The sequence below is a fragment of the Carassius auratus genome, chromosome 4, assembly GCF_003368295.1.
Source record: "Carassius auratus strain Wakin chromosome 4, ASM336829v1, whole genome shotgun sequence".
In the NCBI taxonomy this organism is placed as follows: domain Eukaryota; kingdom Metazoa; phylum Chordata; class Actinopteri; order Cypriniformes; family Cyprinidae; genus Carassius; species Carassius auratus.
Window position 1 is genome coordinate 105,504 of NC_039246.1, and position 13,665 is coordinate 119,168.

The 13,665-nt window shown below is 37.0% G+C and overlaps 1 protein-coding gene across 1 annotated transcript; it reads left to right on the forward strand.

Moving 5' to 3' along the window:
• The first annotated feature begins 4,753 nt into the window (after positions 1-4,753).
• On the forward strand, positions 4,754-7,021 carry LOC113067235 (CD209 antigen-like protein C). Its single transcript, XM_026239560.1, has 5 exons — positions 4,754-4,887; positions 5,031-5,240; positions 5,692-5,819; positions 6,079-6,185; positions 6,297-7,021. The coding sequence occupies exons 1-5, from the start codon at positions 4,767-4,769 to the stop codon at positions 6,424-6,426; spliced, it is 696 nt and encodes a 231-aa protein (XP_026095345.1). The 5' UTR covers positions 4,754-4,766; the 3' UTR covers positions 6,427-7,021.
• Positions 7,022-13,665: the final 6,644 nt, after the last annotated feature.

The following is a 13,665-nucleotide window of genomic DNA, read 5'->3' on the forward strand; positions in this document are numbered from 1 at the left end:
TTTAACTCTTTAATTACCAAGTTAATAAATTATGTTTCTGATTTGGTTTGGGGAAAAAAACACAACACAACATTTTTTTTTTTCAATATAAAAAGTGATTGTGGACTGGATTTTTTAACCTTTTTTCACAGGCTTGGGCATGTCAAAGATTAGTAAAAACATTGGCTTTGATGTATTGTTAGTTAGTTTTTTTTACAGCAAAGGCTTTTTTTGCACAGGCCCATCTAAAGGTTTAATGGTCCCATCTAGTGATCAACTGAAAAAATAACAAATTTTACCTCTTCCCAAAAGGGAAAACCACAAACAATCAAGAATGCATGATTATATGGTGTCATGTCTTTGCAATCAAAAAATGTTGTAATAATGGAAGTCAATCGGGCAAAAAAATGCATCAAAGCCAATGTTGTGACTAATTTTTGACGTGCCCAAGACTGTAATTAAAAAGTAAAAAAATAATCAAACCACAATTACATTTACAAGTGTTTTGGCTATTAAATAGTTAAAACCTTGGATTAAAAAAAATGTTGGGGTAGTTTTGATCTGGACTGGATATATATATTTATCTGATACATTTTATCAGCAGTTTAATTGAGTGGATGTCTTCATCCTGAACATAACAGAAGGGTAGTAAATTTGAACAATGCACAAGGGTTAAGGTTTGTATGAAACCTACATGTGAATATACCCTTACTTACCACATGATGCTTCATTGTCATCAGTGTGGACAGATTTACAGACAAGAAACGCCTTAACTGGCATGAAAACATTCATTCTCTAGAGACATCTTTCACATACACTCTTATGATAAATGGTTCTAAACCATACCAGAAAATGGTTCTTCAGCTTGTACTAACAGCAGAACAATTTTTTATGCTAAATAAATTCCTTTTCATAGTGTTCTTAAAAGAACCATGCTTTTTTATATGGTACATAGGCCGATCATATATGTGATTTCATGTTTCCCTTTGTTTAAAGATTAAAGTTGGGAGAGTACTAATTCTATAAAATGGGGCAATTTTAGGGGGACCATACAGGCCATTTTTATGGGACACGTCCTTGCAAGGATTTCTATACTGGATCAAATATCCAGATTTTAACTATTCTCACTGTGCGGATCAATCACTATATGACATTCACAAGAGCTATAGAGAGCAGAGCAGATGGTCCTTTATGCTTTTGAATCATTCTTGCTGTACTTTGTTTTAGTCACAGTTTGGAGCACTACATTCTTGCTGTACTTTGTTTTAGTCACAGTTTGGAGCACTAAATTGACAAGAGTCACATTTGCTACCAAAAATATTAAATGGCGAGGTTGCCACTGATGACGAGGGCTATGTACATATAATAACCTAAAATTAGCATTTAATTTTTCTGGATTGTTTTGCAATTGCATCATTTGCTATGTTCACGTTTTAAACTGAGATGATGCACATTAAAGTTTTAGTGGATAAAAGCTCAAACTGTCTTCATCTCTCCCGCGCGCTGACGCACACCTGATAAACGCAGCTCAGATGTGCACCTCGAGAGAAATCGAAATGATGGAGACGTAAGAAGTCAAAGTAAAGCATCGTCTAATTCGTGCACAACTTGAACAAACTACAACAGGTAAAGCTGTCAGCTGTGTGGATATTGGCAATATCGTTAACAACTAGTTTAAACCTATTTAAGTTTTGGAAAGTTTTGGGCAAGTTTTGACCTATAGCACCTAGGCCAAAATTACACTGCGTTTCAGTGAGTGACAGGTTTTCTGTTGTGAGGTAAATAGCATGGTGACATTTAGTAGAGAAGACTAATATAAAGATTCACATTTATCAGATCTTTTAAATGTTTGCAAAATATCTGAAAAGATTGATTTGTGGCTTTTTAGAACTGATATTGAATAAACGTAATTTAAAGAGACATAAAAAAACAACTTTATTCAATAATCCCTTTGTCAACACTCTCCTCTGTGTCTCTCCATATTTCCGTATGCTGCGTGTACTCTTCTGTGTCCTCCGCGTTGTATGTGCTGTTTCTACGTGTATTTAGCTTTGATTTAAAATAAGAGTGAGCCTCAGCGATGCGAGTGTGTGCATGCATACTTCCGGTCTTGCCACGCTTGCATTGACTAAGGGAAACTTGGCTAGATGTATATAATCAATGATTTTTTTTATTTAACAGCGGATAGTGGTATATCAAAAACATGGGGAAACATACTTTTTTGCGTATCTCTGTGTGGAAATTCATTAAGATACAACGTGGAGATTGCTTGATTCTTCTGTTGATTATGCGGATCAGCGTCAGGTCAGGTCCACAGAGATTTCTTCTCTCAAACATAAACCACTCAAATATGCAATAATTTACATGTTCGAAGAGCTGGTTTTGTTCTGTTACGTAAGATCAATGTTTCTGACTGTCAAACGAGACGCACAAATACTTCTGATAAAGCATGTTTTATTAACTTTATTTGATCATAACTGTAACTGTACAATTAAACGTAATGTAATTATGGTAGGTTTGCATTAATTGAAAGATCGCTATTTGCATTCATGTGTTTTCATCTATGTTTATTTGTTTTGTGAAAGATCTGCAGCATAAATCATTATATGTCTATGAGCAGCCATGTCTATTGTTATTCTTTTGCATTAATTATCAGATTAAACAGATATTACAATTAGTCATGCATTTTTTACTGTGTAAAATAATAAAATATGTTGTGAAAATAACGATGAAACAGACTGTATGTGTACAATTGAGAAATGGATACTTCGCAGCCCACGTCTCATGAGTTAAATATTTCATTAAAAAAAATAATAATAATGCAAAAATTTTCGAGAAATAAGTTGTGCATTTACATATTTGGTAAGATAAAAATACATTATATAGATGTGCATACACACCATGAGTTCAACTTTCATCTCGTGAAAAGTAGGGAACGTTAATGTATTTAATTCATTCACCAGACCCAAAAATACACAAGTTTCAATTGGCTCACTTAACAGTTCTAGTATAGTGATAATAGCAGTGTATATCTTAATTGCATTTGAAGTGATATTATAAATCCTGTAAACATATAGAAGGTAATATTTGGACTTCTCCGGTTCTCTGCACTGATGTTTAGCACAACCGGAAATATCTACGCACACTCATAAGACCAGAAATCCAAGATGGCGGACATATGCAACTAGCCCATTCCTCAAATAAAAGCCGGGGCCTTTATTTACCTGAAATGCAGAAGGTAACAGTTTTTTATTCGAAGCAGGCTTCTATTAGAGACAGGACTTTATTTCTAATCCCATCTGTTTGATAAGTAATTGTTTTAAATAACCCGTTTTAAATTAAAAGCGATATCGTTCCAGTGCAGAGAGATCATATCATTAGCACACAATCAGTTCGGTTCAGACGCACAGTGATTCACGCTGAATCACACATGTGCAGTATCATCAGCTCCTCGGTTCTCGAATCAGACGCGTTCGACAGAAACTGTTCTCGATTCAGTGTACTGGTGATACGAAAACCGATGCAACCGGTTCTCGACTCGAGAACGAGAAACGCTCCGGTAGTGGGCGTGTACGTTCGTTATCTGGCTCTGCTGCACAAATTTTCCCCTGGCCTTTATTTATCCGTGTTGACCAATCCCCCGGCCACTATAAGAGCCCCGGCGTTTATTTGACTACCAGTTTTTATTTGATTAATTACGGTAGCTTACGCTGGTTGCGTTCAGCGGATACTCTCCAAAGTGGTGCCAAGGTGACGCGGAGGAGATAAAATGTTGAATAAATTAGTTTTTTGTTTATTTGTTCATGCAAAAGTTTTCTTGTAGCTTCGTTTAATTACGGTTGAACCCCTGATGTCACATGGGTTATTTTACTGATCTCCTAGCTCATGTTTCTGGACCTTGATCATGTAAGGATCCTGGCGCCGGTACAGGATGGCTGCCTCCGTGACGTGCTCTGCAGTTGTTTTTGTTAGTATGGGAGGGTCATAAAGCTCTCAGATATCATTGAAAATATTAAAGGCCTTTAATGGTTTGGAACGACATGAGGGTGATTAATTAATGAAGAGTTTTCATTTTTAAATGAACTAACCCTTTAATTTCAGGCTTTACAGTATATAAACAGACATTAAAGACAGCTAATCATTCATAATCACATCTAATTGTAATGTTTTTCAGGTTTTACTTGTTTCATATTTTATAAGCAGTTCAAAGGAACAGATGACATTGTAGCCTTGGGCCATCAAAAATGCAAACAAGTTTTTCTTCATGTTTTTTGCTCAAACATGGATCATCTGCATTGAATGGGTGGCGTCAGAATACTGATTGACAGCTGATATCATAAGTTGCTTACACAAACAAGTTAATAATCAGACTGAAGGCAGAGCTTCAATTGCATTCAGTGCTTGTAAATCCATCAACTGTTCAGATATCTGAACTTCTGATTAAACATCCTGAAGCTCATCAAACATTGAAGGTTTTCAAAACCACATACTTTCAAAATGAACAAACCCGGATGACTTTACACATTAACATACAATTGTACTAATGATTGTGTTTTTCAAATATTTATTAGTGGTCATTGTGTTTTTGAGGAAATGTTCAGCACAATACCTGAGGGAAAGGATCTAATTTACACACTGAGCATTGTTGAAGAAGAAGTTCCTTTCTGCATAAATACTGACCACACATATAAAGATGAGGAACGCAACAGTCCCCTCCAGTATTGAAACGAGTGTTCTCAAAAACACTGAAACGGTAGGAAATTACAGAAAAGGATACAACCCACAAAATGCAACAAGAAGATGGAAGGGCAGATGATGTGTATGAAAATAGTGGCGTTATATATGGTCGATCTGGAAAAGAGATCACAACCTGCAACATAACAAGGATTCAGTCATCTAAACATACAGGTACTGAGATTAATCATGGACACATTTCATCACACAAATCAGATCGTTAATGACTCCTAACATTTTCTGAGTTTTCTCATGATTTCATTTGCTGTGTGCTGTGGATAAATAAAGAGACTGAAGTCATGTTTGCTGATTTCCAGAAAGCGATGGTGTGAAGATCAGAAGCTCCAGTGTCGAACGCTGTGTTTCATTGCTGCTGTGTGTTTTTCTGCTGACTGCAGTCGTAGCGTTGTGTGTCTTCTTCACTCAAGAGAGACAACAGCTCGTGTCCAGGAATGAGAATCTGACTAGAGAGAGAGACCGGCTGAAACAGGAGAAAAATGATCTTCAGAGCAGTCTTGGTAAAGTGGGTGAGTTTCTTTGTCATTTTTGCTGCAACACAGAAAAACATCTACAAAATAAACCCAACTGTAAAACGTGTGTGTTTGAATTAAAGTGACTTATATCAAGTAAGCATTAGCTACCAGCCAAGAACAATAAGGCTTAGTTTCACAGACAGATCTTAGACTAAGCCAGGATTAGGTAATAAGACAAGTTAAATTCTGACATTTAAGTAATTTAATTAACATGCCTAAGAAAAAACATTACTGGTGTGCATCTTGAGACAAAACAGAGACACTGATATATTTTAAGATCAGTCAGTGCAAGTTTGTTTCTGCTGAAACGGCTCAGATTTACACTTTAGTCTGGGACTAGGCTTCATTCTTGTCTGTGAAACCGGGGGAAACCTCACAGAGGACAGACAAGAGTTAAAACATTTGTTTGAAGGAGACTGAAATAAAGCACTGGTTGTGTTTATAGATGGATGGATCTGCCATCAATCCAGTCTGTACTTTTTTTCCTCTGAGAGGAAGAACTGGACGGAGAGCAGAAGATCCTGCAGAGAGAGAGGAGCAGATCTGATCATCATCAACAACAGAGAGGAAGAAGTGAGTGAAAGATTGGGTGTGTGTGGTCCTGGTAAACCCTACGTTATGGGGACAAAATGTCCTCACAAAGACAGTAATGTCTGAAATCCTGGTCAGGACATTTTTTGGTCTCCATGAGGAAACAAGCTTGTAAATAAAATGATTTTTGAAAATGCACAGTTCTCTGTAAGAGGTAGGTTCATGGGGTTGGTGTGTGTGGCTGCTAAGTGATGATCTTACGTATCTGATCTTACAGACGTATCTGTGTTATTATTTTTAGGACTTTGTTACGCAGGTTTCTGTTTTTAATTCAGTCTGGATTGGTTTGACTGACACTGATGAAGAGGGCAGGTGGAAATGGGTTGATGGCAGCACAATGACCTCTGGGTGAGAAGTCACTGAATCAATCTGATTAATATTTCATATATGATCCTCACGATCAGTATCATATCGCACAGACAGCAGCACTGAACATCTAATTCTGATCTATAATTTCAGCTTCTGGATGTCTGGAGAGCCAAACAGTTTCATGGGTCTAGAGGAAGACTGTGTCTTAGCTTCATATGGATGGAATGATTCTCCGTGTAATGTGGCATATGGATGGATTTGTGAGAAGACTATTTTTTAAAATGAAACTATCACAACCACAACACATACTTTATGTACCTAAATATGATATACACAACGGTAGCTCTTTACAGTTAGTGTACTTCTCTGGTACATGCGTGGTAAATATCTACAGGCAAATGTGTGTCTTGTCATGTACCACACCCAGGCATGTGATCGGACATTGGACAGATCTGTTTCGGACATTGAAAATAAAATGTTTTTGAGCAGCAAAGCAGCATATTAGAATGATTTCTGAACGATCATGTGACATTGGAGACTGGAGTAAACAATATGTAACTTTATATTCACATAAAAACAGTTGTTTGAACAGTTATAATATTTCATAATATTGCTGTTTTACTGTAAAAAATTAATGCAGCCTTGCTGAACATGAGATTTCTTTTAAAACCTTAAGCAAATCTTACAGATCAAAACTATTCAATGGTATGTGTGAAATATGTACTCACGGAAAGGTCTGCTTGTTGTCAATGCTTTATTACCATGTGTTTTATTTTGCTTTTTTAGCAGCTCTTCATCCTCATCTAATTAAGATAAAGATTATTATCTCTCAACATATTTCTTTAAAGAAATAAAAACTTAAAATAGTCTTTTTATTTATTTATTTATTTATTTGTGGCCAGTAACAGAAAACAGCCTCCAGTCAACATGTTAAAAAGCAAAGATGATCAAAATTGGGTGCTGGGATTACAGATGTACAAAATATACAAACATATAAACTCTGATGTCTTGGGTGCACCCACAGAACAGCTCAAATTAAGCACAGCTGACAACCGTACAGAAAGTGCATTGATCTCGTATAAAACTGTAATGGTAATTTAACAATTCACATTGCTTACAAAATTCGAAGGTACAGTTGTTATTTCATAATTTTTGTTTACCAATATCACTTAAAAATAGATATTTCAGTCTACACTAAACATTGTTTATATATATAGATTCTGTATTTTCATCAAAGCAGAATCATGAATATTTCTATTCTACTGCACTGTTAGTAATAATGACAGCATTCATGAGAATGCAGAAACCAAGTTGCAATGACAAGATCTCTTCATTCATGCACTTAACAGACTGTCGGTTTTCTGCTCGATGCTCATTGCAATTGCAGTAGACATAAATATAGAGCTAAAAATCAACTTTTCAAGATTAATTTGAAGCAGTTATAACAGTAAAAATGTTGTCAAGTTTCAATTTCTCTTAACTGCCAGGAAGCACCAGATCCACATATAATACTTATTTCATATCCATAGATGTTAGCCAATCATAGCAGGGAGCATATACAGGTAAGTCTCACAGCAGAAATGCCCATTCAAACAAAGCAGGGTAGAAACAATAGCTATTTATTTCTTAATTATGATCATTTTGATATGAAATAATAATAATAATAATTATTTTTATTTTTTTTACATAAGATTATACAGAGTTTAAAGATAATTTTGTGAACATATAACCTTGATATTTTAATAATGAATGAGTTATACCATGTTGCAGATTTTAATAATAATTTAATTTCCAATAAAAAAAAAAAAGGTTATGTAAAGCTGAAACACTTTTGAACCATTATTATCCTGACTAGATTAATTATCAGAATTTACATTTATTTATTTATTTAGCAGACGCTTTTATCCAAAGCGACTTACAGATGAAGACAGTGGAAGCAATCAAAAACAACAAAAAGAGCAATGATATATAAGTGCTATAACAAGTCTCAGTTAAGCTAACACAGTACACATAGCATGGGCTTTTAAATAATATAATAAATTAAAAGAAAACAGATAGAATAAAAAATAAAAGAATAGAGCAAGCTAGTAAGAGGTCTTTACACAAACACACACACGCATAATAAATGAAAAGAAAATAGAATACAAAAAGATTAGAAAGGTAGTTAGATTTTTTTAAAGAATTGAATTAGAATAGTGAGTGTTAAAGTTAGAGGGTCAAATAAAAATGGAAGAGCTGTGTTTTAAGCCGATTCTTGAAGATGGCTAAGGACTCAGCTGCTCGGATTGAGTTGGGGAGTTCATTCCACCAGAAGGGAACATTTAATTTTAAAGTCCGTAAAAGTGACTTTGTGCTTCTTTAGGATGGCACAATCAAGCGACGTTCTAGAGGGCACATAAGTCTGAAGTAACAAATTTAGGTAAATGGGTGCAGAGCCAGTGGTAGTTTTGTAGTCAAACATCAATGCCTTGAATTTTATGCGAGCAGCTATTGGTAGCCAGTGCAAATTGATAAACAGAGGTGTGACGTGTATTCTTTTTGGCTCATTAAAAATTTATCTTGCTGCTGCGTTCTGGATTAATTCTAAAGGTTTGATAGAATTGGCTGGAAGACCTGCTAAGAGAGCATTGCAATAGTCCAGCCTGGACAGAACAAGAGCTTGATCTTCTTGATGTTGAATAAAGCAAATCTGCAGGATCGGACAGTTTTAGCAATGTGGTCTGAGAAAGTCAGCTGATCATTAATCATAACTCCAAGGCTTCTAGCTGTTTTTGAAGGAGTTATGGTTGATGTGGCTAACTTGATGGTGAAATTGTGATGGAACGATGGGTTTGCTGGAATCACAAGCAATTCTGTCTTGGCAAGGTTGAGTTGAAGGTGATGGTCCATCATCCAGGAAGAAATGTCTGTTAGACAAGCTGAGATGCGAATAGGTACCGTCGGATCATCAGGATGGAATGAGAGGTACAGTTGTGTGTCATCAGCATAGCAGTGGAATGAAAAAGCCATGTTTCTGAATGACCGAACCTAATAATGCTATGTAGACAGAGAAGAGAAGTGGTCCAAGAACTGAGCCCTGAGGCACCCCAGTAGTTAGATGCTGAGACTTGGACACCTCACCTCTCCAAGATACTTTGAAGGACCTATCTGATAGGTAAGATTCAAACCATTGAAGTGTGGTTCCTGAGATGCCATTTGCCATTAGGGGTTGATAGGAGGATCTGGTGGTTAACCGTGTCAAGAGCAGCGGACAGATCAAGCAGGATAAGTACTGAAGATTTGGATTCTGCTCTTGCCAGTCTTAGAGCTGCAACAACAGAGCAAGGCCGTCTCAGTTGAATGTCCACTTCTGAAGCCAGATTGGTTGTTTTCAAGGAGATTGTTGTGTGTGAGAAATGTAGAGACTTGTTTGAACACAGCTCATTTAAGTGTTTTTGCAATAAAAGGAAAAAGGGAAACTGGTCTGTAGTTCTCTAAAAGAGATGGGTTGAGGTTGGGTTTCTTAAGTAGTGGAGTTATACGTACCATTTACGCTTCTGTGGATCTTTTGTGGTCTCAAGTTGGTCTGCAGGAGGTGGTGGGTACACAGGGAAATCACTATTTTGGTCGGTCACTCTGTGCTTCGTCCAGTCGACAGTGCCAGTGTTGGTGAATCTCCTCCACTGGAACATTGGCTCCAAGATGATCTTCAGAAGACAAGTTTTGAACGTATATCTCCACTCAGTTACTGTCTTCTGGCAGGACCTCAAGTGATTGGTGAGGAGTTAGTTAAGATTCTTCTTTGTGACTTCTATCAACGGGATGAATGCCTGCCGATTCAGTCTCTCAAGGGGCCAGATCATCACATTGGGAATTTGGTCTACTGCCGGACTGTGGGTGAGTTCTGCAGGGAGGTGTGTGATAGGAAGGCATTTGGGATCACAGCTTCAGGAGAGCTGCAGATATGGTTACATCAGTGTCTTTGCATCTTGCCCATTGCCTGGAACTGGGGATGTCCCAAATGATGTACTATTCCCATATTAAATACTGGGATGAAAATAGGAATCGCAAGGCTATATGGAATTGGAAGGATTTTGAGGAGCTACACAAACAATAACGAAGTTCCCTCAGCAGTTCCTCGCGCATCTGCATGGAATAGAGATAAGCATGCTAAAATGGATGTGCTGGGCCTTTCCTTCTCCTGGAAAAGAAGTATTAGAAGAAAAGAAATATTAGAAATATTAGAAATCCTTTCTAATCACCCTACAACTTGCCCGCTTGATCCAATTCCATCTCATCCCCTTTAAGCCATTTCTCCTGCAGTTGTACCTGCACTCACTCACATCAGCAACACTGGTGTTTTTCCCTCATCATTTAGACAGGCACGTATAACTGTGCTGTGGTGCTTGTGGTGGTGTAATGGTGTAGGGGATGTTTTCTTGGCACACTTTTGGCCCCTTAGTGCCAATTGGTATGGAGTTATAAATAAATGGATCACATGGGCACAGTATGGGCACAGTAGCATGAGACTATACTTAACATCGAAGTTCATAAAGAGCATTTGAGCACGGACTCGATGTGCTTTCACACAGGACGTGTTTGCAGTTCGCCACTCGGTAGGTAAACGATCGCTGCACTGCTGCAGACGCAATGGTCCTGGAATGCAACTGGAATCCGTTAACATTTGTGCGTAAAAAAATATGCACTGCATACGCACTGCAGACGGAGTATGTGTGAAACAGTGAAGCTGCATCACTGAGCATTTCTGAGAATTCTGTTCAGCTGGAGGGGGTTGGGTTTTTGGGGGTAGTTATGTATGTCTTGTGGGGGTCGAGATAAAAGCGTGAATCTCTTGCTCTTTCATATGAACAGTGTTTTATGAGGGTTTCAATGTTGCTAAGGTTAGGACTCGTTGTGGTCTGCCCCCACGTAAGAGTTTTCTAGTTTTAGTCTTTCATTTGACATTATTCAACTGATCAGGGGTTTCTGATTCAGATTTAAGATAATCACACGCGCTGCGCAAATCTTGCGCACATTTTACACACCTGCATTTAAATGCAGCTGCATTTTATTGAAATTAAACTTTTATGTGAAACCAAGTAGGTCTGGTAATAAATCGATTTTATCAATTAACTCAACTGTGTAATTTACTCGGTTTGTTTGAAGGAAAATTGTTATTCTTTTTAACATCCACCGACGCACCACTCAGGGCTCAACCCTCCCCGCATGTCTGACAGAGACACGCCGCCGAGCAGAGGATGAGAGGAGCGGTGTGATTCTGACTGGAGCGAGGAGCGGATATTAAGAGTCTGAGCATCATGGTTTTCACTTGCTCCAAGAGCGCTCCATCACAAGTACAATTCATGCCAATAGCCATAATATAACTCCATATTCAGCAAGAATTCATGTTAAACATATTTACCTATAGCTTGATCAGAAGATTATAATGAATGCATGAGTTGAGCAGGGTGTTACAGGCTTTAGGAGTTTGTCTGTTTCTTTTACTGATTAATTTCGGGTTAAAGCATGATTTAAACAGATAAAGCACATTCACACGCAATCACTTTTGCAAAAATGCATTCAAACAAATGTAATCTTACAGTGCTACTACATTATCTGATTTTGAAATCTTGAAGTTAATCGAGCTGTTTAGATAAATTAACTGACAAAGACATACTGTTATTTTCCTTACAAACAAAATTTTCACAGCAGAAAGCAGCAATTAAAGATGTAATGCTTACAATGTTATTAGTTTGGCATGTGATATAGGGAAAAAAGTGCGGAGCTGATGCTCTGAGTGCAGATGGAGGTTGTTGCTGCTCTAGTTACTCTCACAGACTCTGCTGCCATAAATAATACGATGATATGACCACGCAGTCAATACAGATATTTAATAAAAACATTTAAAAAAAGCAGGGCTGTAACCTAACCCTTTAAAAAACGCACGCCAGGTCTACACCGGACACGAGTGACGTGATCCAACAAAAGACAACAGGACACAGTGAGGGATACACTGGACACGATCCCCATCAGTGAACTGATGCTCGTTCTGTTCATGATGAAATGTTTTGACAACGTGTTCAGATGATTTGACACTGTAGTGTGATGTCATCAAGTCTAGACACACTTTTAGCGCAGTGGGGCACAGATGACAACTGTCGCATCCGGTGTAGACACAGACAGTGACTGCTCTATTTACAAATAAGTTATGTAAGAAAAAAACCTAAGCCACCGGCATAACAAGATGGAAATATAAACTAGAAAATATATTTCCACCTGCTCTGTCCATGACACCGACTCACTGCTGAGCTGCCAGTTTTAATCTCAAGAGCTCTTAACGCTGAGTGGATGGTTAGATGAATGATGCGCTAGTATAAACAAAATAAAACGATAATAATAAAGTAAAATAAAGGTCTTTGAAACATTAAGGTAATAACATTAGTTTTTTTTATCATATTGTCTTAGTTATAAATTTATCACTATATTAAAACTTGAATATATATTGTAAATTCGATTTGAATCATAAATTGGATTTACTAAAAGCAAGTAAAGAAGGCTCCCTTTAAAATCACTTATGTTGTCAGTTAATGAAGCTCTTTTTTTCCATCGTGTGAATGTTGTTGATTATAATGAGAGAAATTGAGTTTAATCAAGTTCAATTTATTTGTATAGCGCATTTACAACAGCCTTCTGGCTGACCAAAGTGCTTTACATAAGAGCAAGAATATTACATATACATAAAAAATAGACCAGACAAAAATTTAAAACCACCCATTTCAAAATGTAGCATAACACAGTAGTCAGTACACTAAGGAAAATAATGTTTTTAGCAAGGATTTAAAAATAGACAAGGAAGGGGCCAGTCTGATCTCTAAAGGCAGGGTATTCCAGAGTCGTGGCCCAGCCACTGCAAATGCACGCTCCCCTCTACGCTTTAGCCTAACGCGAGGGACCACCAACAGAGCCTGGTCAAAGGAACGTAGGTATAGTGTATAGGGTTGAAGAAGTTCAGATAAATAGACAGGAGCTTTGTTATGAAGGGATTTATAAATGAAGAGGAGAATTTTAAAGTCTATTCTCTGAGAAATTGGCAACCAGTGAAGGGATCTGAGAATTGGGGTTATGTGTTCATGTTTACGACAGTTTAAAAGAAGTCTGGCTGCAGCATTTTGGACAAGCTGAAGTCGTGCAATTTATCATGAAGACGTTTTATTAATCCATCCATTCTTTAGAGTTTCAAAGATTTAATCATGCAGGTTTCATTTTATTAGTTTCTTAATTATTAGGCATAATTAATGTGAACGAAATTATACAGAGCTTCACATTTATACATGCAACAATTTCTTAATCAGTTTACAGACAAATGTCTTTTTCCCAATAAGTTATGTCAAAATAAAGGACAGGTAACAAATTACAAAAATGCATGTTGATTTATTAAAGGAATTTTAAAATATAAATTTAAATAGAGGCCTAATATATGAAAATATTGACATTGCATATTAATCCATGTAGCCTATCCCCCTAAAATAGGCTACCACTT

What these genes read in the sequence shown, in the direction of transcription:
- LOC113067235 (XM_026239560.1), top strand. Translation starts at nt 4,767, where the DNA reads ATGCAACAAGAAGATGGAAGGGCAGATGATGTGTATGAAAATAGTGGC. An exon ending in TCAGTCATCTAAACATACAG is followed by an intron (nt 4,888 to 5,030) that starts GTACTGAGATTA and finishes GCTGATTTCCAG; the next exon opens with AAAGCGATGGTGTGAAGATC. An exon ending in GGCAGCACAATGACCTCTGG is followed by an intron (nt 6,186 to 6,296) that starts GTGAGAAGTCAC and finishes CTATAATTTCAG; the next exon opens with CTTCTGGATGTCTGGAGAGC.